Consider the following 27,204-nt stretch of genomic DNA (forward strand, 5'->3'; position numbering starts at 1 on the left):
CCCACACACAATTCCAGGCGAAAAGCAGTGCCATTGTTTTTCTCCCTAAGATATAATATTATAATTAGTGTCTGAGCCCTTAAAGAATGTCAGTTAAAGGAATTTTCTTTAGCCCACCAATAGAAAAGTAATGTTTGTTTCAGTCAAAATAACGATTCATTTTCTCCTAACTTTTTCCCCATTGTGCACAAGACGTAGACAACCTAATTTATTCAGAGCGAGTCTGGGGTATATCTACACACTATAATTAATGCCAAGTTTAGGTAAATGAAGAAATGATGAACAATGAAAAAAGGCTGTGCTGAATCATCGCCACGGCAAATTGTATGCAGCAGTACAGATCTCTGTGGCTGCAGGACTTTTCAGATTTCAGTCCAAAAAAAGATCATCTTCCTTGGATAATTCTAGCAAAAAAAAAGTAATCAAATCATCAACAGCTACCTTTAAAAAGTGTTTCACTGCAATAAAGTGTACCCAAAACATTGAAAAGAAATGGTTTGGATGTGTCTAGCTATTTAGAGCCCAGCAGATTAAATTATTTGCTGATGTACTGTAAAAACTGCAATTTAAAGGTGACAAAACCCTGAAAGTTGAGGAATTGTCAGTTTACATGCTGGTGCCAAACTGGTTAAATCAATTCTCCTTTAACCAGTAGTCACACAATTAGCTGTCACAAAATGTATATTGTTGTGTCTTATCAGCTGATGTCCTGCTGTAAACAGCCACAGAGGCTGGGGATAACGCCCTGTCCCCTCCTGTCCCCCTGTCCTGCCAGCTTCTCCCTGTCAAATATTTATAGAAGCTGAAACATTAGATGGCCATCATCAGACTTCTAGCTTCCTACATTAGATGACACAAGTCAAGCAACAGTAGAAAGCATTTCATACTTTTTTGTCTTGTCTTTTAATTCCGTGTGTTATCCAGAAATGGCTGCTGTCAGGAAAATGGGTTCTAGGTGCTGCTTGATTACTTTGACACAGTGTGAAAGCTGTAAAGTGATCATGAGCCTGTGTTGGTGTGGAGGGCCAGAGGACAGACATGGCCATTTTTGGCATGAGTAACGGCTACTTTCCCCAAATTATTCACCATATCCGCCCACAAACGTCTCAACCGGGGACCAAGGCTCCGTCACGTTAACGACAGGAACAAGACATTCGCCTTTAACGTTGTTTGTGTTTAGTTGATTGCTACTTTAGCCTAGCAAGCTGGGTCAGATTTTTTTTTTTTGACAGCTCAGCAAACTTTACTGGAAACATCTGTATTCACTACATAACTTCTTCCGTCTTTCAAGTTCAAATAGCTTTACAGAGCGACAGACTATTCTGCCAAGTCAACTTATGAAGTTAAAACTACTGCTTCGACTAAAACAAGCGCCCCCCAAACGCTGAGAAGTAACTGATCGGTATCCAGTAGCTCTCAGCAGGAAGCTTAGTCAATTGACAATTACGGTCAAATGGGTTTTGGGCTCAGCCCAAGCGTAGCTACCGACACAACACAGAACCGAACACAAGTCAGCGGCTCACTCAAGTACTAGTGGGAAGTAAAGCGGACAGTTATGTAGGCAAAGTGGCGAGCTTGAGCCAGGCTGTTGTGGCTCAGAGGCAGGCAGGCAGGCAGGGAGGCAGGCAGAGAGGCAGGCAGGCAGGCAGGCAGGCAGGCAGTCGGGCTGACCTCACTCCGCCTGTCACAGCCCGCCCGGCCAACATTTCACACTCGAATTAAAATGTCACGTCCGGCGAAACGGAACCTTACCTTGGTCCCCTGATAGCCTTCGAACGCTCTGAGCGCGCTGTCAGTAAGTTTGACGTGAAAGACGGAGACATTGCTGCCGTTGCTCACTCTTCCACAGGACAGTCCGTAACACTGCTCCTCCTTCAGCGCCGCCATCTTGCGACCGTTCCCACCACGCGCACGCACGCACTGTGCTCAGCGCGAGGCTCCCATCCGCTCTTAATGAATATTCATGAGCGCGCACTGATGATGTCATGCCGACACATGTGCTATATGTTTGTGTCTAACCGAGTCTGTAGCGTTTCGTGTAACATACATGTATAATACGCTGTGGTAATGCTGTCTCAGAGCGGCCACAGCGCTATTTAACAATCAGTGCTATTAATCGGCTTTGGGTGCAAATTCACAACGGATTCGTAAATGTAGTCATCGTTTCTGTTATATATTTATCATTCATGTGTTATGGTAATGCCTGAAATATAAAAAAGATACTTTGCGTACACGGTTAAGAAATGAGGTAGTACGACTGATCTGCGTAGGGAGAGAATAGGTCATCCCATTACGTCACCAGAACGTCACCGTCTGAAAAAACCCAACAGCAACTTGGGAATGTCCAGCAGTAAACAAGTCAAACATGGGCGGGTGGAAGTACTGATACCGTGTTAACATGTTGAGTGCTGAAGTAGTGAAGTAGTGTTTGGACAGAAAGGCAATGACTCCTGGGTCTCACAATAAAATGAAAGTTTAATGCAGTGTACAAATGCAGTGCCTCCACATTAAACTTAATGGACGGTGTGTCTGTCCAGGACTGATCCAGACTCCTATTGCTCAATTCTCCAGGTTCAAATAAACAATTCCTGTGACCACACAATGCAATGACTAGTAGACCAGGAGAGGACAACTGGCACACTTCATCCCAAACTGCCAAGCACTATAATAGTTGTCAGTCGCTGAATATTGTGTCAGGAAACAAGATATGGTGCCACAGCGTCCTCAGAGGAAAAAAGTCAACAGTTTGATAATGATAGTTCAATTTTATTATGATAAATACAAAATTCACAAATGCAGGGAATGGGAGGAGCTCAAAGGAATTTTGAAATCATCGCCTATGTGAACTAGCACAGCTTCTAACTACTCCTGGCTCTGTAGAGTGACCAACTAGAGGAGTCAGAGATTCAATGGTGTCACATTTTAAAGGAGAGAGCAGCGAGCCAACACCGGGATAAATAGGAAATATAATCAACAAAAGCTGTTTACAGGCAAAAAGCAATGTCAAGGTAATGGGAGGGGAGACAGATGTATATACGCTTTACATTCTACTTGAAGGGTTAACCTCCATATTTGGTCTAACTCGTCAAAAAAGTGAGGTATTCCTAATAAAATAAGGTTTCCATTTGCTTTCTTCACAGCCACATCACTGAGGTACACTACGTACCGTCGCTCTGCCTTTGTTTTTAAAGGATGAACTGCACCTCTTTAACGGAAAAAGAACTGTGACAAAACTATTCCTACCGGTCCTATGCTTATCTGACACTGATGCACCATCAGATCACACTCTGTACTTCAATGGCTAAATTATTTTATCAAACCATCACATTTTCAGTAGAAAGCAAATCGACTTCAGTCCTTAAATAATTACAGTAAATCACTAACTACCAAAATACAAAAACATTGGCAGCAAAACAAAGTGTGTCCAGCAATGTGACAGATATGTTTAAAACCTACATTTATACTGCTGGAATTGCACTTCCTATAATCAAACATTTATGTTTTATTGGATATCATAGAGTTCTCAAACATAGCAGAGAAAGGACAGCGACACCGCAGACGCCACTGACCAGATTACATTTCCATCCCCTTCAACAAGAAAGGTCAGAAAGCATCGTCAACATGTGCTTCTGGGTTCAGGCTCTTATTCTGAAAGGGGGGCTTGTTGGGTCAGACCGTCTTGTCCGGGCGTGGCTCAATTTCTGGCGGCTATGACGACAGATAACGCTACACCACCGATGGCTACCGCAGTGGCGCCGAACAGCCACTTCCAGCTGAGACCCTGGGGAAGGAAGCGTTAGGAGACGGAGAGGGAAGTTAAGTGGGAAGCATATCAGCGTTAGAGTAAAGAGGTCAAAGCAACATCACTATCTGATCTTAAATCAAGTAAGATAATAATAAGATACACTAGAGGTGAAGATTGAAGTGTCTGCTTATCATGCAGGTGGAGGAGCAAATGAGATTCAAATGGTATTCTGGCTCTTATCCTGTCTGAGGGGCGAGCGACGGTCTCACCCAGGAGGACTTGGCTCTGTGTTTCTGTGTGTTGCCGCTGCTGGCTGCAGGGTTGCCCAGCATCTTCTTATACATGGCCTGCTCTGCTCCCCTCTGCTCCGAGTGCTTCTTCACCAGCTTGGAGAGCTCTGCGTGGATGGTCTACACCAGAAAGAGGAGGTACAGAGTAGAAGAAGCAAACAAACAAACCCCTGCCTACTCTCTCAACCCACCCAGCCTCTCCCATATGAGGGAGGTGTTGCTACAGTACCACAAGATAACGTGACTGGCTTGTTTCTTTTCTGTAAAGGCGGTGTATTTGCATGACACTGCCTTTATGTCAGCTGGCACAAGCAGTCAGTGGGAAGTTTAGAAAACATCAAACTAATGTCAAGAGGCTTTTCATCACAACCGTTACAACAGAAGGATAAAGTGTCATCCCTGAGGTCACTTGATACTTCTCAAACAAAAACAGGAAGTTGTGCTTTTTCGCTGCTGTTTTATATAAAAGCTTAACTTCCATTTAACCAATAGAGTCCCATTATATTGCAGGATATGGACTCAGCTATCGTTTCAACCTTCCTTCAGATGTGAGCTGGTGCATGACTAAGCAAATCACCACTTTCAGAGTCAATACAAATATCTACGTTTAATAAGCTACAGAAAGGCCTCACTTGTGTACGTGTAGCCATTACTACACACTAGCTTCTACTGTGTAGTAATGTTGATTGGAGAGTCCTTTTAAATCTGAGCAGGCAGACATTAAGTGGATACATTTACCCCGCTGTTGTGCAATCGGCTACCCACAAAAAAGACGCAACGCCGTTTATCCCCGAAGCGAGATCAAAGTGGGCTACAGAAACACAGCATACAGCGCTGCGGCCCGACATCATCTGTACATTTGAGTGGCATTTGTGTGCACTGTGGACAACGGCTGTAAAGTTTACGAGACAAATCAAAATGCAAACCGCAGTCAAATAAATCTACTCCTCGTCTATTTGTGTTGGAGACAGTGGGCGTGAATAGATGACGTTAGTGTCAGAAATGCAGGCAGGCAGTGCATCTGTCAGTGCTTTGGGCAAAGAATGTCCTGTCAATACACGAGGCTGGTGAGGCTCCATACACTCAATCCTGTCTCTGTCACTGAAGCTTGCCCCGCTGTAGAACATCTAAATATTTGACAAGGGGTCTGAGCTGGAGTCACATACATAATATCTCATGTGTCAACCTTTTGTTTACATTTGGGTTGCAGATTGTGATTTTAATAGGAGACAAAAACTCCAATTTGCAAATGTAAAAGGGCAGGAAACAACGATCGGGCACGACCGCGCCAGAGAAACTCTCTCTTAGGGTCCATCTGCATCTTTAGATTTCATATCAAGAGACGATTACATTCCCGACTACACATTCATTAACAATCCAAGCATAGCTGCATACAAAAATCCCCGAGTGGCAGCCAGACCATGTGCTGTATGACAGATTTGTGTAGGACTGAAGTGGGGGATTCTGGGCACGAGCGCCAAGCTCCTGCAGCCTGCAGCCTGATCCAAGAAGCCCACACGCTAAGCTGAGCTCTGTCACAGGGCCGCGTGTAGCCAGAGAACTCGGGTCTATCTGAGTGTGTATAACCAGAGCAGGAAAAGTAGCGAGGCATTAGATATGGCCGGTCTGCAGGGCAAAGCTATTTACAGCAGCAAGATGAAAACAGATCCACACAAATGATGAATCAGCAGTCCACCTGACCTTGCAAGAGGATATTTTACACTGAGGCACCATCTACTGGCCAAAAGGGAGAACTGTATGACATGTCTGAGCACTGAGATGGGGAGGATGCCGACTATACCTTGTTGCTTGGTTCCAACTTCAGTGCCTTCCTTAGGCTGTAAATGGCGTCAGTGTATTCACCTTTCAAGGCTAAAACCTTAAGTGAGGACACACACACACGTGTTAATACGAGAGTCTGGCAGAGGTTAACAGAAAGGGAGGGAACAGAAAGGACACACGCTGTACCTTCCCCATGCGGAAAAGTGCTTTGATGTTCTCCGGCTGGATTGCCAAAGCCATGACACAAGACTTAAGTGCAGCGTCATAGTGATCAAGCTTCAGCTGAGAGGCAGCCATGTTGTTTAAGCACTTAATTTTCACTTCCATCAGCTCCTCCTCCTCCTCAGGTGTAATGTCAACTGCAGCATAACAAACCACAACAAACAAGTGTCACAAAATGTCACAAAAAAGAAACCACATGGTCACACATAACATCCTACTTTCTGCCTCTCACCTTTAGAGTTGGACTCTGTTATTTGCAGGGCGATGCTGTACGAGTTGACAGCGAAGGCATAGTCTGCACGCTGGAAATGGACGTTGCCCCGCTCCCTCTTGTGACTCGCCAGGACGATCTTCTTTGCAGGGAGAAGAATCTCCAGATCGGGAGCCTCAGTTGCGTCCAGTAGTTCCACCTCCAGTGACAGCTCAGCATCAGGGGGAACCTCAGGGTCCTCACTGGAAAATACAATCAGATTCAACTTCTTTAGTTAATCGTTTTATCTTCTACCCACGCCATTTATGCAGAAGGGTGTTCACATGTAACCTACCTCCCCCGGACACCATATGCATATGTAGCCTTGGCCAGGATAAGAGCCTTCTCTTGCATTTCCATGAGCTGAACTGTGAGATCCAGTGCCTGAGAGGAGAAACACATCACTGTAATATAACACATGGATGTATGTAAGCAACATGACACTCGCTGCTCTCAGCCGCAATGTAAAGCATCACGTGCATGCAACTCTCTGTATTTCTGTTGTAACAGCAAAACAGAATCGGTTAAATCTGTTTTTTTTACCTGGATGACATCACCGTCTCCCAAAGTGAAGGCCAGTTCAGGCTGCTCCTCCACCAAGGCCCCGTCCTTCAGGAAGGCCTTCAGATGGATCTTCACATTCTGTCCTTTCTCGGGGCGACTGTCTCGCCCTTTACCAGGCACCAGGACTTTCTTCTTCAGCTGACCATTACCTAGAGACACAAACATACAGAAAACGGTCAAAAGTATGTGTTTAGTAAAGGAAGATTACAGCATACTTCCAGATATGACACAGCAGTTTGGGCTGTAGCCATGTTAGGTAGAAGAAGTTCCCTGGCTCTCACAGAGCTCTGATCTCTACAGCTTTGGGATGAGTTGGAATGCTGACTGTGTGCCAGACATCATCCCTCAACATCAGCGCACTAATGATGCTGTTGGATGATTGAGCGTCTGGCTGAATGGAAGCAATACATTTTACATACACTTGCATGACACTTGGGCTTTTATTGCAAATCCCCTTTGTAGAGGTGGAAACTTGATTAATTAATGTTTACTGTCCTCGTCAAATGACCCGTGTTCCTCAACCTAGAAGAACGCAAACAAGGGACTGTAGTTTTGGAATTGAACAATGACAGATGGTGCGTTTGCGTGTCGTCATACTTTTGGCCGTGTAGTTGAGCTCAAATTCAAGTGATGATTGCTGTTAAGGAGTCACAGCAGCTTCAACTAAAGCTGAATGTTTTTTAAATCTGCTGCACCACTTTCTCCAGAAGCGTTACGGAGGCTGACATTACGACATCGCTCTGCTTCACGTACCTAACACGTCCAGCCATTCCTCCACCTGGCCTCCTGCGGGCTCTGGTTCCGGAACTGCCTCCACATTAGTCTCTCCCTGCTCCTCCGCCTCGTCGTTCTTCCCGCCCCCAGCGTCCTCCAGCGGTGGGGGGTCATCGTCGATGTCCTCTTCGTCTAAAACCTCAAAGTCCTCCCCGCTGTCCAGCAGCGAGGTTTGTAAACTCGAATCCACGATGTCTTCCTTCTCAGCCATCTGTTTCAGGAGGGAACCGACAAATCAAGACTAACAGCTTCAGCACTTCTCTGACTTAAGTTGTCTTCATCACACTCCAAAATAAAATCAAACCCGTTGTTTCCAAAGATTAAGTTCCTCCTGTGCTAGCTACAGCAGCCACAGTCACGAGTGACCGTCTAATAAACAATAGACTATTATCCATTTAGAAGAAAATTCACAACCCAAACTTCATAAATCAATTGTGCAACTCGGTTGTCATGCCATTATGTTGTTGCAAAAGTAATTGACGGTAAAAACCGAGAACACCAGCTCATGTTTACAGAAGTTTCTGACAAGTGAACGCACCGTGCTTCAGATTAGCTAATGCTAACCAGCGTCACCCAACCAAACTGACAGTAGTAGCAAGCTAATGCTAACGTTAGCTGTTGACCAAGCGAGGTATTTAGTTGAGCAATGACGGCATTGTAATGACGTGCTAATTATGTTACATTCTAACAGAGCGCAAACTCAGTGTAATCTGTGAAAAGCTTATTTATCCACATAAACAGGAGCTCACCGCCCGGAGATGAGCACAGCTTGTTTTGGTCCCGTCTGTCCCACAGGAGCGCAGGCGTGAAGTCGGTTTGACGTTGGATCATCGGCAAGCCAAGGGCGGGCACAGATTGTTTCAGAGCAGGAAGTACGGGGGGCCGCGTCCCAATAAGGAACGTTTAAGTGAGTCAAAAAAAATCACAGTTTAACGTAAACGATAGTTGTCAAGTATTTTGGCTTTAATGTTTTTAGATTCTGGCATTAATTGGCATTAATTGAATTACATCCACAGTTTCTGCAAAAAAATATTGCATGAAATTGCTTATTTTTGACAAATTAAAGCTTTACAGTAGCCCGATTCAGATGGTAAATGTATTATGTGGAGGTATGAGGTAATTAGGCCATTGGTCAACTTACCCAGGTCATGAAAAAAAAAAATAGTTATGAAATCAGAGACATCATCATCACATGGGATTTCATAATGGAGAGGCACATTTAATCTTACCCTCCGTATCATTTTGGGACACACTGGCGGCGGTTATGGATTATTAAATGTGGTAACTGTTTGCAAATCCATATTCTATAAAATGTGTAGTAGAAGTAGAATGTCCAACATCAAACTGACTTCACGAAGGCATCTGCCAAGTAAACAAACAGCTTCCTAGTCACCTTGAGCCTACTGAATTCCTGCTGGACCTTTTTTTTCTTTTTTTTTTTTTCTTTTTTAAGTTAATGATAAACCATGTATTAGGAGAAAAACAGATTAAAGACTCTTTTGGAAAATCACCACAATGTTGCAAAATGCTTAATTAATTCTTACTGCAAAGATTTGCTAAATGCCGTCTTATTACACCGTAAAGCTGTTGGTGAGAATATTGGTGTTTTAAAATCCTAAAGTCTTAGAAAGGAAATTTGTTTTCCTTATCTGAGGAGGAGGTTGGTACCTGTGATTGGTGAGTGGTTAAATACTTAAGATATTGTCTTCTTTTCAGACCATAAACATATTTTAAGTGCAGCAAATATTCCTCAATCAATTTGAGATAATCAAATGCTTTTTTAACACACACACACACACACACACAATTTCCACAAAAATCCCTGAGTATATGTTGTCTTTTATCTACAAAGCGAGAATGTTAACTTCCCATAAAGAACAGAACACATTAGTCGATCTTCCTGTTGAGCATATCAAAGTAGAGACTTGTAGGATTTCATCTGACGTGTTTCTTTCTCCAGGTCACATCCATTGTCCACACGCAGGGTCACCCAGAGGACGACATCCTTAAGTTACAGCTGGGAAGTTATTTATGGAGAACCAGCACTCTGACAGCCCACAATGGAGGCTGGCGGTATTGTAACCTCGTTCTGCTTTGCCTCGTTTGGCCTGATAATCTTATTTGCTCATTATGAAACAATTCTTTCTCTGTCAAAATGATTTCTATGGTTTCATGGGCTACCGAATAACAAATGTTGTTTCTTCATCCAAGTAATACTGTGTGGTCAATTGCCTGCCAGCAGTTTGGTCGGGCTCATTTAATACCAAGTCCTTTAACTTGATCTAATACAAAACAAGCATCACTGGAAATGTTGTTGTTACACATGAACATAGCTCAAAGCGGGGACATCATAGTAAACCTGAAATACGATAAGGGCACAAAGGAAAAGAGACAAACAAGGAAAAATCAAATGACATTTATTATTGATGCGTTGTTTCTTTTTTGATAAGCAAATTATCTGTTTTTCTTTCAGTCTAAAGAAACTTTACAATATAAAGAAACATACAAAGGACATCTTTATTACCTACACAAGACACCTAAGTCCCTAAGACAAGATTCTGAACTATCCTACCATGAAATACAAAGCAAACCCAAGAGACAGACTGCTTCATATTGAATACTGCCGTGTCATCAGAAAGGACCATGAACGGTACAGGAGAATCATTTATGTCGCCCCTCCCCCCGCCCCCCCCCCCAACTCCACATAACCACCCCACCCACCCGGCAATTCTTCCTAATGGTACAGTATTATACATCACAATAGAAGTACAGAGATGGCCAACGATCGATATACACAGAGGACTGAAGAGAGGATCAGTGAGAGAGCATCAGTCTATACAGAGCTACTGCAGGAGCCAATAGCAAAGGACACAGTTTGACCCAGAAGTATTACTTTTTGATAATTTAAAACAAGGTTCTCCAAGTATTTTTTCCTTTTTAAAAAGTTTTTTTTTTTCTTAAATTGATAAAAATCCTTCATATTAAAAGCTGTAACGTGAGGTCACATGTTTTTTGTGTGAGAAGATGCCCTTTGGATCCTTTATTGAAATGATTTTTGTCAAGGCCAATAACAATATTTAACTGAAACACAGGGAGACAAGGGCAGAGTGAGGACGCCACAGCTGCAAGAGAAGTCCTTTCAAAATCCTCCTTTGCTTCTCTCTGTCCTGCCCTCTCTCCGTCCTATCCTCTCCATCATAGATGTCTTTAGCATACAGTACAGTTTGTTGTAGTCTATACATTTTTATAGAAATTTTATCATTTGCCCACATAAGCCAAATCGTAAGCGCATCATTTCTCTGTGAAAAACATGGACAGTTTATTTATAATTTACTTTCAGCTGTATTCATTGGTAGTGACTGACATATCAAAACATGTCAATGATATCAAAATGCATTATACAGTATTTACAAAAAAGGAAATCAAAGGGAAGGGGAGAGGGCCGGGGGATTGAGGGGCGGGATCGCAGTGAGACAGGAGAGGAGAGATGAAGGCAGGTGTGTGTGTGTGTTTGTGTGTGTGTCAGTACATTGAAGGAACACTGGAGGGATGTGTGTGTGTGTCCCAGGCCACTGATCGCCCCGATCCTGGAGTCGTCCCCCCGCTGAATAGAATCTGTTCACGCCCAAATTAGAACATCGACTCACATCGCCATTATCAATAGAGGCTGTAATGGTTATTTAACTCTTGGTGGCTTGCACACAGTGATGAACTAAGTGCTGCAGAGTGATGACATGAGAGATGAGAGTAATTAATCCCGCTGAAGCAGGACAGAGAACAAATTAAATACCATAATACACACTACATTTTTCGTTTTGTGCAGATTCTGTGGGCTTAGCTTTTTCAATAATGTGTTTATGTTTAGTACACATTTTTTTTTTAAATCAAAAGAAATAATAAACTGAGAGGAATCCACAAAATGGACATAAATCTGTGACAGAAGTGAGCTATTATGGTTCCTCTGCATCGCGTGTTAACCCCAGGTTGCATCAGTCTACCCCCCCATCACCAGCACTGCTACAGCCAGCCAGCACTCCAGAACAAACCAGCCACCATCCTGCACATCCTGAGGAGGGAGCCGGTCAACGGGAGCTCCGGGGGAAAAGAGTTCTTTAGCCGTGGATCATAGGGATTCTGTGAGTTCAGCCCAAACTGAAAGCAAGAGAGCCCCGTCTCAAAAAGTCTGTCAGAGGTCCTGCAGTCTCTCCACCTGTTCCACAGTCAAAAGAGACCAGAATGAATCCTGGGAGGAGACGGTGCCACTCAGGAGTCCACGGTGATGAGGAAATCAAAGCAATGAAGAGGAAGGAGCCATGATTTAGGATTCACAGACACGTTGTAAAGAACAAATAATAAAACAACCACAATACAGGCTAAATATGTTTGTATTTACAGACCAAATCCATGGAAGAGATAGAATTCTCTCTCCCTCTCTCTGTCCATTACTGAATGAAAAATGGGCGCGCTAAGCCCCCTTCGTCATACATTCCCACACAGCACATAGTGAGAAAGGGTACTTATAGAGACGAGATAGACGGATCAATCACTGATTACGCTGCATGAGACGTCTCTGTTCAGACTGAACGCATAGTGACGCTTTACTCTACATCAATCCAGTTACTCTGCTCAGTCTCAATAGTCGGTGGTTTATGTAAATAGTGCTACGAGTGTTTAGACAGCAGAGATGCGAGCTACAGGTTCTCCAGAGAAGCTAATGAGAGGAGGTACGGTGTGTGTGTGTGTGTGAGTGAGTGAGTCTGACTGTGACAAAACAAAACAACAAACACCTAAAATCATGTAAACAGAAGATCATTGTGCATTTTTCGAGTGTGTGCTTATTCCGTCCTTGTTGATGCTGCTGCTGAGATACAATGTGCCCTTTACAGGAAATCATCACTACATCATTAGTAGAATAATATCAATTATGAAAATTATAACAATAATAATTATATCATCAACGACAACAAAGAAAAATACAAACATGTAACGCAGACATTGTTGCCCTAAGGTAACATGAACAGTTTCTCTGGTTTATCATCTTCGCCACAGGAGCAGTTACTGAGCTGTCAATCACCCGCTGCCCACCAGGTGAACGGCTATGATGTAATGGAGTGGAGCTGGACGCAGAGTGGCACTTTAACTGGGCATGGATGCCACCTGTTAGGGGCAGGTAGTGGGTATGTGTGTGTGTGCGTGTGTGTGTGTGTGTGTGTGTGTAGAGGGGGGGGAGAGACGGGCTTGAAGCAGGTTCGGGGGGGCTCTGAACTGTCCTGGGCCCAACGGTGAGGCCCGGCAGGGCGAAGAGAAGCAGAGAGGAGGGCGGCCCTTCCTGTTTCTTGGCGGCCATTTCATGTTCTTACACCCATTTTACAGACGTTGGGGTGGGGGGCCTTGAGGGGGGTCCTGCTTTCCAGGGGCATCCCCAGGCGCTGTGTGGCACAGCACACCATCCGTGGAGGGAGCGTGGATATGCGAGACGCACCGAGGGGGGAGGGGGTGATGGTGGTGGGAGGTGGGGGGGGGGGGGGGGAGGGGGAGAGGGACATTAGGATCAGGGGAGATGGAAAGGAAATAAAATAAAATAAAAGGTAAAATAAAATAAAAAATCACACACTCATCGTCATGTTGGGTGAATACTGTAAAGAGAGAGAGAGAGAAAAAAGAGGAGGGGGAAAAAGATAAGCCAATACTATAGTAAACTTCTTATACTACCCAAGTTCAAGATGAGAGCAACATGACTGACTGGATTAAAGACGCCATGACAAGAAGACACCAGCCTCTCTGCAGCACAGCGGCGACCTCATACCAGGCCTAACAGCTCCAACACTAACGCTATCTATCAAACCTGCCTCATTTATTATGACAGCAACATAGCAGCATGCGAGCAAAGTCCAGCCAAGAGGGAAATATTAAGGAACACAGTGAAGACAGCGGAATTTAGTTGTAAGTCTCAAATGAATCATATATGACATTCTCTCCATGCATCGGGGAAAGTTTACTATATGCGTTTGTCTTTCATGCTTGTGTTTTTCATGCTTTATGCGTATGACTGGTGTGTGTGTGTGTGTGTGTGTGTATACGGCAAAAGCTGGGAACACACTGCACGGTATAAAAGGTTGGTTATGAGCTTTTATCAGAATTCGGCCGTGACTGCTGAGTCTCAAGATTGCGTAAAGACTTGAATCCCTGCCGAGTCTCAGATCAGTCAGAGCCGTCGTGATTACATGTCCGACGTAGCCCCGCCCACCCCCCCACCCCCACCCGTGGGCGATCAGAGACACGGAGATGGGTGTCGTCTACAAATTGGCTTGTTAAGTGTGTGTGACAGGAGTCTTTTCACAGTAGTGTTCTAGTTTGTTCCCAGCATAAGTGGTGTGTTGCTCCTCCTGAAGGCACTCACACTTTCACTTTGGAATGGGTTTAAAAAGTTGCCTGCCATCTCGCCATCGTCCCGCGGAGTGCCGGGGGGATTGTTCATGCCTGCCATGTTGTTGGGAGAATTCTGGAGCGCAGAGAGAAGCAAAGAGATGAGAACGCAGACCAGATAGACAGATAGACCGATAGACAGATAGACAGATAGATAGACGGATAGATGGATAGATAGATAGAAAGAATCATCTCACCTTTGGCAACCCATCCATGTCACCAGAGCCTGTGATCGAACACAAAAGGAGAAAGTGAATTCATTAAAAGGTAACTGGTAACCGACTCGATCCAACACCAGGATATCCAGAGCAATTAGGGGAACAGGCCGCCCTCTCACCACTAATGGCCTTTAATGAAGCTGTTTGTTTCAGATACAAATGAGCGCCAACACCGCCGGCTCCACTGATTGGGTCTCACCTATCTGCACAATCAATTGGCCTGCTCGCTGCAACGCTAATCTCTTTTTAGCTTTGATCGATACCAGCAGCAGCAGCAGGGGGAGGAGAGTGTTTCCCCCTTTCTGGCCATGAGAGGGCAGAGTCTCACTTCTGGACAAAGGGAGTAACAGGTTTCTCAGGAGCGGCTGAGCCCTATATATTCTATAAGTCTCTCTAACCACTCACCTAGCGATCCATTCATATGATGCTGCTCCATAGCTCCCATTCCACCCATGGGCCCGTCAGGACCTGGTCCCATTGGGAACTAGAGAAGAGAGAAGAAGAGAATATATAGGTGTCACATATCTGTACATGTTTAGGTAGAAGAAAGACAGAAACAACCTCCTGGATGTAAACACATTCACACTCACATTAGGTCTGTTTCCTCCCGGGCCGATGGGATTCATCATTGTGTAGATGTTTTCACTTGAGTTCGTCGAATCTACAAAGAAAGAGAGCAGCTTTAAATCACTCCTTCATTCTGAAACTGTGTGTGCTAATAAAGACAGGGTGAGGTGCGTTGAAAGGGTTAATGTGAAGGAACCTTTGCTGCTCACTTCAATCACCTGGAGTTACTGTTTATCTGCTCTTTACTGCGTCCGTTAGGATACACATTGCTGTCATTCTACCCACTACTCATAATCTAGAGACTGAGGGAATCATTCTGACACATGGCGACACACACATACAACACACACATACAACACATACATGATCATGAAGAGGGGTGAGGTGACCTTGATCTGACATTGCAGGCAGCAAACTTAGGAGTCAAAGAAGAGCAGGAAAAATAGGAATAAAGTGAAAGACATGGGAAGAGAAGGATACAGCGTGTGTGTGTGTGTGTGTGTGTGTGGAGAGCCACAGAAATTCTTGCCTGTTAGTGTCCCTGAATCTAGCTTGTGCTGTCGTGACTGGAGGAGGGGGGCAACACTGAGTGGGTGGTGTGCATTTTACTGGAGGTGTGTGTGTCTGTGTGTGTCTGTGTGTGTGTGTGTGTGTGTGTGTGTGTGTGTGTATGGGTGTGCGCGCGCGCGAGTGCGTGCATGCAATCTTGGCAACTGCAGTGGAAATATGTTTTCCCTCCTGTTGTACGTGTGAGCAGGAGCATTTTGTGTAAAAGGTTGCCCCGGCAACGAATCACAATAGAGGTACGTATATAAATAATAAATAGTGGACACAAAAAGCAGCCTCTCCACAGGCCGGCAGAAACAGAACATCTACAGGATATCAGCCCACAGCGTTTTGTTCTCTGCTAATCCTCGGAGGAGACATTAGATTGATGGGTTAAAGCTGAGATGCATCACTCTGCTGATTGCACACAGACAATCCTCCGCTTACAGGGCCAACAGGCTGGACTACAACACACAGCTCACAGCACAGGAGCTCTCTAACATGTAGCAAAAGGGGAAAATGGTGACAACAATTGCAGCATTCTTGTCTGGGAAGCCGTTCTGAAAACTACATTTAATTCATCTGCGCTCAGAGTGAAACATTTATCATTTAAAGCTCAGATGAAATATGCCAGGCTGGATTAATCACCCTTCATCAGGTGGAGATCTACGGCTGACACGCTCTCAAACACAGATGTGAGCTTGACAGAGAACACGGTGGATGTTTCTTACACGGTGCTGAGAGAGCTCAGCGGGTAAAAGTAGGGAATCAGTAGCGAAACTAAACAGTGTGACTCACCCCCGGGGCTAGGCATGATGGGAGTTCCTGGTGGGCCGCCTCCCCCTGGAGGACCCTGAGGGGAAGAGAGTGAGCAGTGAGAGATGTATGTATGCATTTGGCAGCACGCCTGTTTTAGAAATCACTGCGTTTAGGGCTGTGGTTAAAGAAGGGGGTTTCACAACGCTTACCACATAGTTGCCTGGTGATGAAGACGAATATGCTATCTGGACAGAGAGGAGGTCAGAGGTCAGACACAAACACGGGGTGCAGTTATGTTAAACTCCTTGACATAGGAGGCAGACAGACAGTATGAGTGAATGTAACTCACTGAGTTGGCGTTGGGGTTGGGCCATGGCCCTCTTCCTCCAGGACCCCTGGAAAAGCAAACAGAGCGTCAGAAGGAGAAGCATTCAGGATGATTTCTCTTCTGGCACACAACAAGTTGCCGACGTGAAGAGAAGACGATGATTTATGGTACAGAGAAACATTTAAGATCAGATTCAGAGGTAGTTTTTTTTCAAATGTACTTACATGTTCATTCCAGGCATCCCGGGCCCCATTGAGTTGGGAGGAGGCCTCATCCCTCCACCATAGTTCTACACAAAGAGAGAGAGAGACACACACACACTCACACAGTCAGCACAGCTTCTCACACCTGCTGTTTAAATCAAATAGAAAGGTCTGCATCTTAATGAAGGTCAGTGATGCTCATGTCTTCTACTAAACAGTGTTGAAAAGAGGGGAGGGGGTGAGTGTGTTTGCATCTGTGTGTGTGTTTCTGTGTATGTTTTCGTGGCTGCCCAACAGGCAAGTTTGGCTGGCACGACGACACGCGCGCACGTGTGTTTGTGTGTGTGTGTGTGTGTGTGTGTGTGTGTGTGGCTGCGACAGAGTGCGGGGCAGGCCAGAGAGCGGCTCCACTCAGAGGAAGAGTTTTGTTCAGCAGACGATTACACTTGTCGAGCAGATGCCACACCAGCTGCTGGCTCGCTGGCTGCCAAAGTCACCCAGCCAGGGTGGCACGCACAGGCAGGGGCCGGGGGCATGGGGAGTGTGTGTGTGTGTGTGTGTGTGTGCAGGTCTTTATGTTTGTTTGTGAGGTGACGCTGGAGAAGGAGGTCGTGGGATGTTGAATGAAGCAGCTGCCTGGTGAAAGTAATTCAAAGAGACTTTCCTACAGGAACACAGCAGAGCGGTACACTGATGCTCTACAACTTCACTCCTGCCTCCTGTCAGGAATTATTACACTAAAGGCCGTCAACATATCAGCAGAATAGTATCTTCTGTGTTCTCTTCATCAGAGAATGCAGTTTGTTAAGCTCATCCTTAATGAAGAGCAACCAAACATTGGGTTTGTTTATAACTTGACATTTTACACACAGTGGGAGTGAGAGAGTGTGTTGTAGTGTATTGAGCAGGTGTGCACTTGATTTGTGTGTGTGTGTTCTTGCTTCCAACCTGTGGGCCCATGCCTCCCATGCCTCGGGGGGGATTCATCCTCATTGGACCTCCCATGTTCGGATGTCCTATTGTGAGACAAACACAGAGGGATCATGACTAAAAATACAACAATGTGATTTTAACGATTAAGCTGCGATCATATCTGATATCAGATGACAGATAGTGGATAACCAGCATTCACTTCAACATTATTATCCACTCCCATCAGTCATTGGGCTCTGGAGTGGGTAGAATAATGTACAGGGAGCACATACACACTCCTTACACACTGACATTGCGGTCTAAGTCTGTGCTGCTCTTCATTCATGCAGGTGCAGCAGCTCGTCCCTCCCTACCTTGAGGTCTGGTTGGGTCCAGGCTGTTTGGCAGGAGCGGCTGTGAGCCGGGGATGCTCCCAGGGGGCTGGTTTGGCATACGAAGGGCGGGCCGGGGGCCACCTGGGTACCGCGGAGACATGAATGGCTGCAGGGAGGACAGAGGAAGGACAATGGTTACTTCATTTCAGCCTGATGACTAACTGCATATTTGTCACATTTCGTCACTGAAACTTTGCACTTCTTCACATCTTCGTCCTCATCCGGCAGATGAACGTACATGAAGGGGCGGAGCAAACTGGCACGTCGCCTTTTATTCAATTTGTACCTGCAATCTGCGTGTAATTAGAATCTGGTTTACTAAGACAGCAATTAATTACACATTCAGCGACTGTGACTGTCTACTAGATTAGCCTCTTTCCATAGATGAGGCTCTGGTGCCGGGCCAGCCTGAGCCTGGAATCTTTAGCAGACCTGGCCTACATTTCCAAAGGTTTGAGAGTCAGTTATGTAACAGGATGTGGAAGCTTTTTTCCAATTGATCCTGGATTTCCCTCGACGACTGAAACACTAACAGCACTTTGTCTCCTCAGCAGACCACTGACCTCCAGGTTTACTCATTTTAGGTCATTTTTTAACTTCTTTCAAACAAACAATCACAAGTCAGACTACTCGCGATTTGCGGATCTCCCAACAAAGTAAGGTGGTATTTGATGCACCCCCCCTCCCTCTGCCTTCAGGCCCTGGCATCACTGGTTCCTAGGTGCTAGACCAGCAGCTTCTTGGAGCCAAAACAGCACCCACTTCTCTGGCCACCAGCCAGGCTCTTTGTTGTGGAAATCCGTGCAACCAAGCACCGGCTCTCACACCGACAGGGGTACCATGTCTGTGGAAATGGACTAGATGAGATGCTGAAAGATGCCATGTGGAGCTGACACTTCAACAAACTAATAAGATACTAATGAATAAAGTAAAGACGTCCTAAAACATTTAATGTAGACTACAGTTCAACGTCAATCTTGCCAATTATTTAGTTGTCAATTAACTAGGTCTGATAAATGAGAGTGTTTCTGTGTTCATTAATTCTACACTCCTCACTAAAGAACACACACTGATGACATAGCCTTCTGTAATCTTATCACAACCTTCACTTAAATTACCTACATAGAGGGAAAACCTTTTACAAAAGTGGACCCTCCCAAGCTGGAGTAAATCAATCATCCATCTTTAACTATTATTTTTATTATTCTGCAATCCCTTAAAGGTGTAAGCGTGAGAGAGAAGCGTTGTCAATATTTGCCTCAGATGACAGGTGATGTTTGTTGGTCTGTTTGATGTCACAGATCTCTAAGGATTCAGAAACAAGGCAGGCTATGATATTAGTTTGGTCCTCCTTGTGTCAGTAGGGGGAGCTGTTGTGTTGGGAGAATAATGCAGGAGGTTTGTTAGAGGACTCATGAAGGGTGGGGAGGGGGCGAAGGGGGGTTGGCATTTAGTTTGGGGGAAACTGGACCTCAGGTGATAGAACACTTCAGGATAAAGGCAAAGGACAGATAAGGGAGAGGGATGAGGGACGGAGACGTGGCTGGATTAAAGGTTGGAGAAGTAAACGCGGCGTCCATCGTCTCCGCCTTCTCTAAGCTCCCCCCCCTCCCTCCTCGCTGTGTTTGTCCTGCCGACTCTCAAACCCCTTGCCTTGAGAGCGTGATTCACAACAGTGAGTGAAGACACAATCCACGCAGATGTTTCAGCTATAAGAGAGATGAGAACAAGCTGGCAGAGACACGTACAGATCCAGCGCATCACTGGTGAATAATGTAAAGCACCCCGCACAGATGGTCTCCAAAATTACCTATGAGAGTTTGCAGCGAGTACAAATACGCACATCTGGTGAGCCATACTTCAGTGTCAGATAATAAGAATTAATCCAACAACTTGTGCATCAAGGGGAAACCTCCTGATTTGAAGGGTGAGTGAGTGAGAGCTGTGTACATTGGTCAGTGTGATGTACAGATTACTGCCCAGGGATGTAAGTGCAGACAGAAGAGTGTTTTTTTAGGGATTATATACGTTTATATTATATATGAGTAGCTGTGCATGTGTTTGGGGTCAAATGAGGATGACTTGAGAAGACTACTGTTTCCTCTATTGTCCCCTCTTCTTCTTCTTTATCTTACCCACCGCCTCCATCTCCTCCCCTCACCATGTTGTGGTGTATTTTGTGGTGGTTTGTGTGCAAAACCTGCACTGTGTCAGGCTGTGCTGCAATATTAATGGTCTATTGATGGACTATGGGATGGTGAGTGCTGGGCTGGGGGTGGGGTGGGGTGGGGGTGGAGGGGGGATGAAGCCCTCCAGATGCACCTCCGCTCCTTACAGCTGTGCCAACGCCGCTAAATTATTCATCCAACCCGCCATCCTGGATGCTGCCTCTCCTGTCTGTTAGCAACAAGGGACCTGTGCACGGTTTGTACACCGCTTGTAAGTGTAAATGAGTGAGTGAGAGGACATGAGCGAGTGAGGAAGTGAGCAAATGAGTAAACAAAATGAGGGAGCGAGTGAGAACGACTGAGTGGAGCCGGTGAATAAACAAGATGAGAGTGAGTGAGTGAGAGAATGAAAGGGTGAGTGAGTGAGTGAGTGAGTGAGTGAGTGAGTGAGTGAGTGAGTGAGTGAGTGAGTGAGTGAGTGAGTGAGCGAGTGAGTGAATGAAAAAATGAGGGAGCAGGTGAGCTGGTGTCGTGTGCGTCTCAGTATGCAAGTGATTAAGCTAGGGAGTGAACGAGGGAGTGAGTGAGATGGTGAGTGACAGAATGAAAGGGCGAGGGAGTGTGCAAGTTAGTCAACGAGAATGTGAGTGTCAGTGTATAAGCCAGCGGGTGAAAGAGTGAGAGTGAGTGAGTGAGTGAGTGAGTGAGTGAGTGAGTGAGTGAGTGAGTGATAAAGTAGAGTCAGAGTAAAGCTGAGTGTAGTTATGACTCTTACCTGTCCGTGAGGTCCCATCATGGGATTACTGGGGTTGTGTGGGGGGGGCTGTGTGTGTGGTGAAGGCTGAGATCCTGGGGGACCCTGGAAAGAGAAAACACACACACACACAGGGACGTCAATGAAACGCTACAACTTAATCTCATGACAAGCAACTATTCTTTACTCTATATGAAATGTGTGTGTGAGTAAGTAAGTAAAGCAAACTCATTCATACAGCGACACACACACTGTACGAATGAAAGTTGAAAACAATCCTTGAAAGCATTTTACAACTGACGTACAGACGCCTTTCTGGGTTAAACGACCGCCCACACAAACTGAAGTCAGACTGAATCCAGCATCAGAGGAATTTGTTAAATCAGACTTCTTCACCTCCTCCTCCTGCTGCTGCTGTAACCTCATCTGACTCTATGGAGTTACAGTCGCAGCTGAGATCTGTTACTACCTGAGCATCAATATGGAGAGAGAGAGAGAGAGAGAGAGAGAGAGAGAGAGAGAGAGAGAGAGAGAGAGAGAGAGAGAGAGAGAGAGAGAGAGAGAGAGAGAGAGAGAGAGAGGACCACCCACTGCCAGGCTTATCTACCCGTCTGCCAGAGCCTACGTCGAGCATCGCGCTATCAGGTAACATCACAGGTGTGTGTGTGTGTGAGATGTGAGTTCTGTAACCGAGAGGTGATGAGTGTGAATGTGAGATCTCCAGGTTTTTCACAGGTGAAAGCAGGATCGTCTCCTCTCATGTGTTGAGTGTGTGTGTGTGTGTGAGTGTGATGGCTTAGGTGTACACTATCTGTGAGGCTGTGTTTATGTATGTTAGATACTATGTTATGTATGCTGCTCTGACAGGTGTGTGTGAAACATGCAATAAAAACATATTAAGGGATTAAAGAGTCATCTATGAGCAATGTAACCTTACTTGCAAACGCACACACACACACACACACACACACACACACACACACACACACACACACACACACACACCAAAAATCACGCAAACCACAAACCACTGCTTCAACCAGGAAGCAGGTAAGCAGAGATACCAACATGGCACAAACACACACACACAGGCACACACACCCTCTCATTCACTTTCCCACCCTTCCCACTGCACCACCCTCTCTGATTGAGTGAACTACTGGCATGGCTGTGATGGTGGCGCGCTGACAGAAGCCGGCGAGCACCAGGAACCCGTGGGTGCTGGAACACAGTGGGAAAACAAACACACCTGTTCCCACAAAGGCACACGTGTGTGTAGCTGCTGCACTCCGCGGTTTGGAAAGATACTGGAAAGAGAGAGGAGCCAGAGTGCAGATAAGGCTGCACAGAGAGAGAGAGAGAGAGAGAGAGAGAGAGAGTGAGAGAGAGAGGAGTCCTGGAGCTGCAGCTGGAGCAGCAGCACCTCGCTTCTCCTCAGCAGCGCTGCGCTCATGCAGATGTTTGCTTCCTCTGTGCAATATGGATGCTCACACTGAAGCTGCATTGATTCTGTTAACCTCTCTGTCACCACACTGACTTTCTCCTCTAAGAGGCAGTCAGAGCCTCTGTGAAGCCTCTTCTTCCTCACTTATGCAACATGTGCCCGGTCAATAATCTATTCAGTGATTTGAAAATGTTTGGTTTGTTGTGCACACACTGCTGGCACAGCTATGATGTTCAAGATGTTGCCATTGTGGGTATAATGCTGCTGTGTGTGTGTGTGTGTGTGTTTTGGGTGGTTAACAGCAGCTGTACTGGCTCGCTCTGTCTCTCAGCAGGTTGGAGCTGAGGCTAATGCAGCGCTCACACTGTCTGACCTCTGAGATTATTGTTGTTGCTGAGCCTGTCTATGTGTGTGTGTGTATGTCTAACAAGACACCCCTGTGGGGTCTGGCTGCACTGACCCAGCTGCAGCAGTCTCTCTCTAACCCAAACGCATACAATATACTACACACACACACACACACACCCACACATACACTGGCTCTTTCTTGTTCCTCTCTATAATGTGGCATAATGGAGCTAGCTGCTCTGCCTGGGCCTCCCTGGGCATTCCTGCTATTACATGTGAATGGGTCAGCATATGGCCTTTATGGCTGTATGGCTCTCACTACCAGTCCCTGCAGAGAGAGAGGGAGAGAAAGAGAGAGAGAGAGGTAGAGGGAAAGAGAAAGAAAGAGAGAGAGTGAAGCAAGAAAGTGAGAGAGAATATTTCAACTGTCACAGAGGTGAACAGAACACGAGTTTGAAAAGTAGCACAGTCCTAGCGTGTGCCAGCCGGTGCATGTAAGTGTGTGAAGGGTTGGCTCTGTGTGTGTGTGTGTGTGTGTGTGTGTGTGTGTGTGCTGCTGGTTGCATGTTTGTGTAGGTGAGGGTAAGAAGGAGGGAGGGCATGGGGAGCGTTAAATGAAGCAATTAATAAAATCATTTTCTACCCGGCTAAGGAGATAACAGCTTGGCACTGTACCACAAACCCATCAACACAAGCCCCCAGCCTCCCCACCACTCATTTCAGCTTAAGGAAGACCCACACGGCTGTCCCTGATGGACCAGTAACTGAGAGAGAGGGGGAGAGGGGGAGAGGGAGAGAGAGCGGGCAGGAGAGAGAGAGAGAAACGGAGAGAGACCATCTACAGATACAGATTTTCTTTCCAACAGTTCACCGCTACTAGCACTAGAGGGCAGTGTGTAACTGCCACCAAACTACACGGCACACACAAACACACACACATACACACACAGACACACACACACACACATCAACTGATAGAGAGAGAGAGAGAGAGAGAGAGAGAGCGAGAGAGAGAGAGAGAGAGTGAGAGAGAGAGAGAGCGAGCGAGAGAGAGAGAGAGAGAGAGAGAGCCGGAGAGAGAGAGAGAGAGCGCACAAAGCAGCCTGCATCACCGAACACAACAAACAAAGCCAGGAGAAACAGCACCACACACATTCACACTCACACACACACACACACACACACAGACAGAGCGCACACACAGACACACACACACACACACACACACACACAAACACACACACACACAGACAGAGTGCACACTCATTGTCATTCCTTGCTAACATTCCAGAGAGAGAGCGGCGGCAGCAGCGGCTCTCCTGTTAGCTCGCCAGTGCACGGCAACACGGCAAAACCCAGGAGGCGGCGTCAGACGCAGGGTGCAGACGCAGGGTGCTGCTCTCTCCCATAGGACGCCGCCATTTAAACATGTGAGGATGGCACCCGGGCGTCACGCTGTATATCTGTGATCCCTACCTCAGCTAGCAGGAATGTTCAAGGCGTACAGCTGAAGTTTCACCAACACATCGGAAAACACTGCGTGGGTGTGAATGTGTCAGTGTGTGTGTGTGTCTTCTGTAACATAAGGCCTCTATCAATGTGATTCCAGTGTTTTGAGTTTCTCAGTGAGGCTTAAACAAATATACACTATGGTAAACAGGAATACTGTTGTGGCTTTGGCATGCGTAGTACAAGGAAGGGGCTCCATTCAAATCTCCCCTTTTCACTGTGTGTGTGTGTGTTTGTGTGTGTGTGTGTGTGTATGTGTGTCAGCAATGTGTTTTAGATGGAGCAAGATGTTTTGATGGAGATTTGCCCAACGCCACCTCTTATTTTTTAAAGTGTCCCTCATTCTGCTACATCGCTGGAAATGAATTCCTCGGTATCATTTTGATTTCAAGGATACGCAACAATGATAAAGAGTCAAAGAAGGTTCCTCTCTTCAATCTGCTAAAATGGAGTGTGTGTGTGTGTGTGTGGGGGGTGGGGGTGGGGGGGGGAGAAGTATCCGTGCACACGCTCTCGTCTGGGTCCTTAAGCAGGAGTCTTTTTCTGTCTTTTGTGCGCCGCCCGATTCAGACACAGCAAACAAAAAAAGGGTCAAAAGAAAAGCCACAAAAAAACTCTTGAATGAACTTTCCTCCCCCATCACGGCTCTCATTCTACTCCGATTCTACTCCGATTCTGCTCTGATAATTAGACAGGAATCAGCCTAAGTCCCCCGTTGGCCTAAGCGTTCTCTATCCTCTGGCCTCAGTGAGTGTGTGCTGTATACTTGGCTCACAATGGAATCCTATTTATTCAGACTGTGTAGAAACCTTACTATGCATTTCCTCCTTAATCTCAGCATAGACAAGAATTGGTATGTGTGTGTGTGTGTGTGTGTGTGTGTGTGTGTGTGTGTAAGCAAGCTGACCAACCTGTGACTGAAGGGGAGCTATGAGACATTAATAATTCCTGAGCTGCCCTTCTTCTTCTTCTGTACTCATCAGCTGGTTCAGAAACAAGGCCCTTACCTGCGTCTCACAGGTCAGAACCACGACTCAGAACTCAGAACTCAGGGGTCGGGTCTTATCTCCAAATCACTCTTATTTATTAATTTGGAATGAAATTGCCCGAGAGCAGATGCCTCCCTAATTCATGGTGCGGCTGCCGTGTGTCGCCGCTTGAAAGAGGCTTTTTAAATGTGTCTTTGATATCTTGTTGCACATTCTTAAATGTGTAATCAAGCCTAATCCTCTTGTTGTGCTGTTTGGTGTTTGTCCCTGAAGAGCAGCAATTACCTGCAGCAAACACCTCGCCTTTGACTTTGGGTGAATGTTTTGGCACAAAGAGAGATTCCGGTGTAGTGGAAAAGACAAAAACAAAGACAAAAAGGTCCACAAAGGAAGGATTTCACCTCAATTATAAGCAGAGACAGAGCACATGAGTCACTGACTGGCACGGCTCAGAGAACGGGCTTTCCCCTGGACTGCATCAATCTGATTTATGTTGGTTTCTTCCAGATCTGATGTTTCTTTTCTCATTACTTATTTAGTCCCACTGTCTATACATCTGCTCTATGCTATGTGTGTGTGTGTGTGTGTGTGTGTGTGTGTGTGCGGCAAACTGCAACGCGAATCTCAACATTTTGCCACTAAATGTCCTCCTCTTGCAGCACGAGCAGTAGTTGAGACTCAAATCCATCAGCTGTCCTCTGTGTGTGTGTGTGTGTGTGTGTTTGTGTGTGTGTGTGTCATGTTCTGTGTGATCGCAAATCCGTAAGCGAGGAAACATATTTCTCAAAGAGTCCCTGCTCAAGCCGCTGTCCTTACGTCTCTTGTCCTCCGCTGTCTCATTTCCCTCCCCCTCCCTGTCATTAACTCTGCCTCTCTTGCATCCTCCCCTCCCCTCCCCTCCCTCTCTCCTCTCCTCCCCCTTGCTTGTCCTCCCCAGAGGGCCACGATGCTGCAGAGAGCAATGGACTTCTCACTGGGAGGATTACACACGAGACACAAACACACACCTCTACTTCTGTATTTCCTCATCCCTCCTTTTCTACATTATGCATATCTAACACCCCCCCCCCCCCTCTTTCCTAGCCCCTCCTTTAAGCACTCATTCTCATATTAAGCTCTCTTTCTCTCTCTCTCTCTCCCTCTCTCTCTCTCTTCATCTACCTTTTCTGCTGAAGGAGCCTGATGCAGCTCTTGGCCTGGGAGCCAAACATTAAGGGGAGTGGATGCCCGCCTCCTCCTCCTCTTCGTCCTCCTTCATACACCTTCATTTCCCTCTACCGTCCCTCCCGCACTCTCATCCCCCCTCTCTCTCTCTCTCTCTCTTTCTCTCTCTCTCTGGCTCAGGACTGCAGCCAACACCAGCGTTGGGGTCACCTGTGTTAATTACCGCTCTACTGCGACTGGGCAAATTTCAGCACACGCCAAACAGAGCAGGAGTACAGCAGAGTTCACACACAACAAAGTCAATGAGTAAGCACATGTGCCACAGAGACCGGGAAGTGAGAGAGCGAGAAAAGAAACGTTTCAAAGACGACGGGGAACGGAGAGGAAATGTCACGGAGAGAGATGCCACGGATACGGAGGAGGGAGGAGAGGGAGGAGAGGGAGAAGGTGGAGACAGAACACGGTTACAGAGTTTGGAAATGACTAGAACACTGACACGCCGTTCATCTGGTTTAGTTAGGAGACAAATCATTCATTCATATTTCAGCAATGTCTGCCTCTGGTATGGGGAGAGGAGGACAGACGCTGCTCCCCTTCTCCTGCATGAACTGCAGAGAATCCAGTAGCAATGTGGACAACAACCATTAGTCCAGATGGAGGTAGATGTCAGCTACAGATGTCAGAAACAGTGTGTGTGTGTGTGTGTGTTTATTAGCTGTAGCTGAAGTTGAAAGATGCCATGTGAAGAATTTGGCTAAGTGGATGGAAGAGAGGGGAAGAGAAGAGAAACGATTTGTTTCCCTCTGCCCGTCCAAATCCTCTGCGTGTCCTCTTCTCTCTCTCTCTC

At 46.1% G+C, this 27,204-nt stretch overlaps 3 protein-coding genes across 7 annotated transcripts in view; all 3 read right to left on the minus strand.

The window, feature by feature from the left end:
- The window catches only part of ell (elongation factor RNA polymerase II), a 28,357-nt gene extending 26,442 nt beyond the window's left edge, over window positions 1–1,915 (minus strand). The window contains exon 1 of the mRNA XM_076153043.1: window positions 1,753–1,915. Coding sequence (XP_076009158.1) covers window positions 1,753–1,887 — 135 coding nt within the window. The 5' untranslated portion in view covers window positions 1,888–1,915. The remainder of the gene's footprint in view (window positions 1–1,752) is intronic.
- A 540-nt stretch (window positions 1,916–2,455) lies between these two features.
- Window positions 2,456–8,461, minus strand: fkbp8 (FKBP prolyl isomerase 8). Of its 2 annotated transcripts, none has more exons than XM_076153503.1 (9): window positions 8,377–8,461; window positions 7,607–7,838; window positions 6,833–7,002; window positions 6,585–6,673; window positions 6,272–6,492; window positions 6,004–6,176; window positions 5,837–5,914; window positions 4,015–4,155; window positions 2,456–3,781 (listed from the first exon to the last, which is right to left on the minus strand). In XM_076153503.1, exons 2-9 carry the CDS (start codon window positions 7,836–7,838, stop codon window positions 3,695–3,697), a joined length of 1,191 nt encoding a protein of 396 aa, XP_076009618.1. In that variant the 5' UTR covers window positions 8,377–8,461; the 3' UTR covers window positions 2,456–3,694. The 2 variants fall into 2 exon arrangements, with proteins under 2 accessions (XP_076009618.1, XP_076009619.1); XM_076153504.1 differs by having other exon boundaries at window positions 8,317–8,406.
- Window positions 8,462–10,028: 1,567 nt separating this feature from the next.
- The window catches only part of ssbp4 (single stranded DNA binding protein 4), a 72,174-nt gene continuing 54,998 nt past the window's right edge, over window positions 10,029–27,204 (minus strand). Inside the window, exons 6-17 of one of the 4 annotated variants that reach the window (XM_076153498.1) lie at window positions 20,925–21,008; window positions 17,961–18,087; window positions 17,623–17,690; window positions 16,696–16,760; window positions 16,493–16,538; window positions 16,353–16,388; window positions 16,183–16,237; window positions 14,862–14,932; window positions 14,677–14,755; window positions 14,251–14,279; window positions 14,028–14,129; window positions 10,029–13,056 (exon numbers count right to left, since the gene is read on the minus strand). In XM_076153498.1, coding sequence (XP_076009613.1) covers window positions 12,976–13,056; window positions 14,028–14,129; window positions 14,251–14,279; window positions 14,677–14,755; window positions 14,862–14,932; window positions 16,183–16,237; window positions 16,353–16,388; window positions 16,493–16,538; window positions 16,696–16,760; window positions 17,623–17,690; window positions 17,961–18,087; window positions 20,925–21,008 — 843 coding nt within the window. In that variant the 3' untranslated portion in view covers window positions 10,029–12,975. Of the gene's footprint in view, window positions 13,057–13,105; window positions 13,264–14,027; window positions 14,130–14,250; window positions 14,280–14,676; window positions 14,756–14,861; window positions 14,933–16,182; window positions 16,238–16,352; window positions 16,389–16,492; window positions 16,539–16,695; window positions 16,761–17,622; window positions 17,691–17,960; window positions 18,088–20,924; window positions 21,009–27,204 lie in introns of those variants that run through there. The other 3 variants (XM_076153499.1, XM_076153501.1, XM_076153502.1) reach the window with 3 other exon arrangements.

This window comes from Genypterus blacodes, unplaced genomic scaffold, assembly GCF_046128005.1.
Source record: "Genypterus blacodes isolate CSIRO-AG114 ecotype Tasmania unplaced genomic scaffold, CSIRO-AGI_Gbla_v1 ptg000058l_1, whole genome shotgun sequence".
Taxonomy (NCBI): domain Eukaryota; kingdom Metazoa; phylum Chordata; class Actinopteri; order Ophidiiformes; family Ophidiidae; genus Genypterus; species Genypterus blacodes.

What these genes read in the sequence shown, in the direction of transcription:
- fkbp8 (XM_076153503.1), bottom strand. Translation starts at nt 7,838, where the DNA reads ATGGCTGAGAAGGAAGACATCGTGGATTCGAGTTTACAAACCTCGCTG. An exon ending in AGTTGGAACCAAGCAACAAG is followed by an intron (nt 4,156 to 5,836) that starts GTATAGTCGGCA and finishes TTTCTGGTGTAG; the next exon opens with ACCATCCACGCAGAGCTCTC. An exon ending in ACAGAGCCAAGTCCTCCTGG is followed by an intron (nt 3,782 to 4,014) that starts GTGAGACCGTCG and finishes TTCCTTCCCCAG; the next exon opens with GGTCTCAGCTGGAAGTGGCT.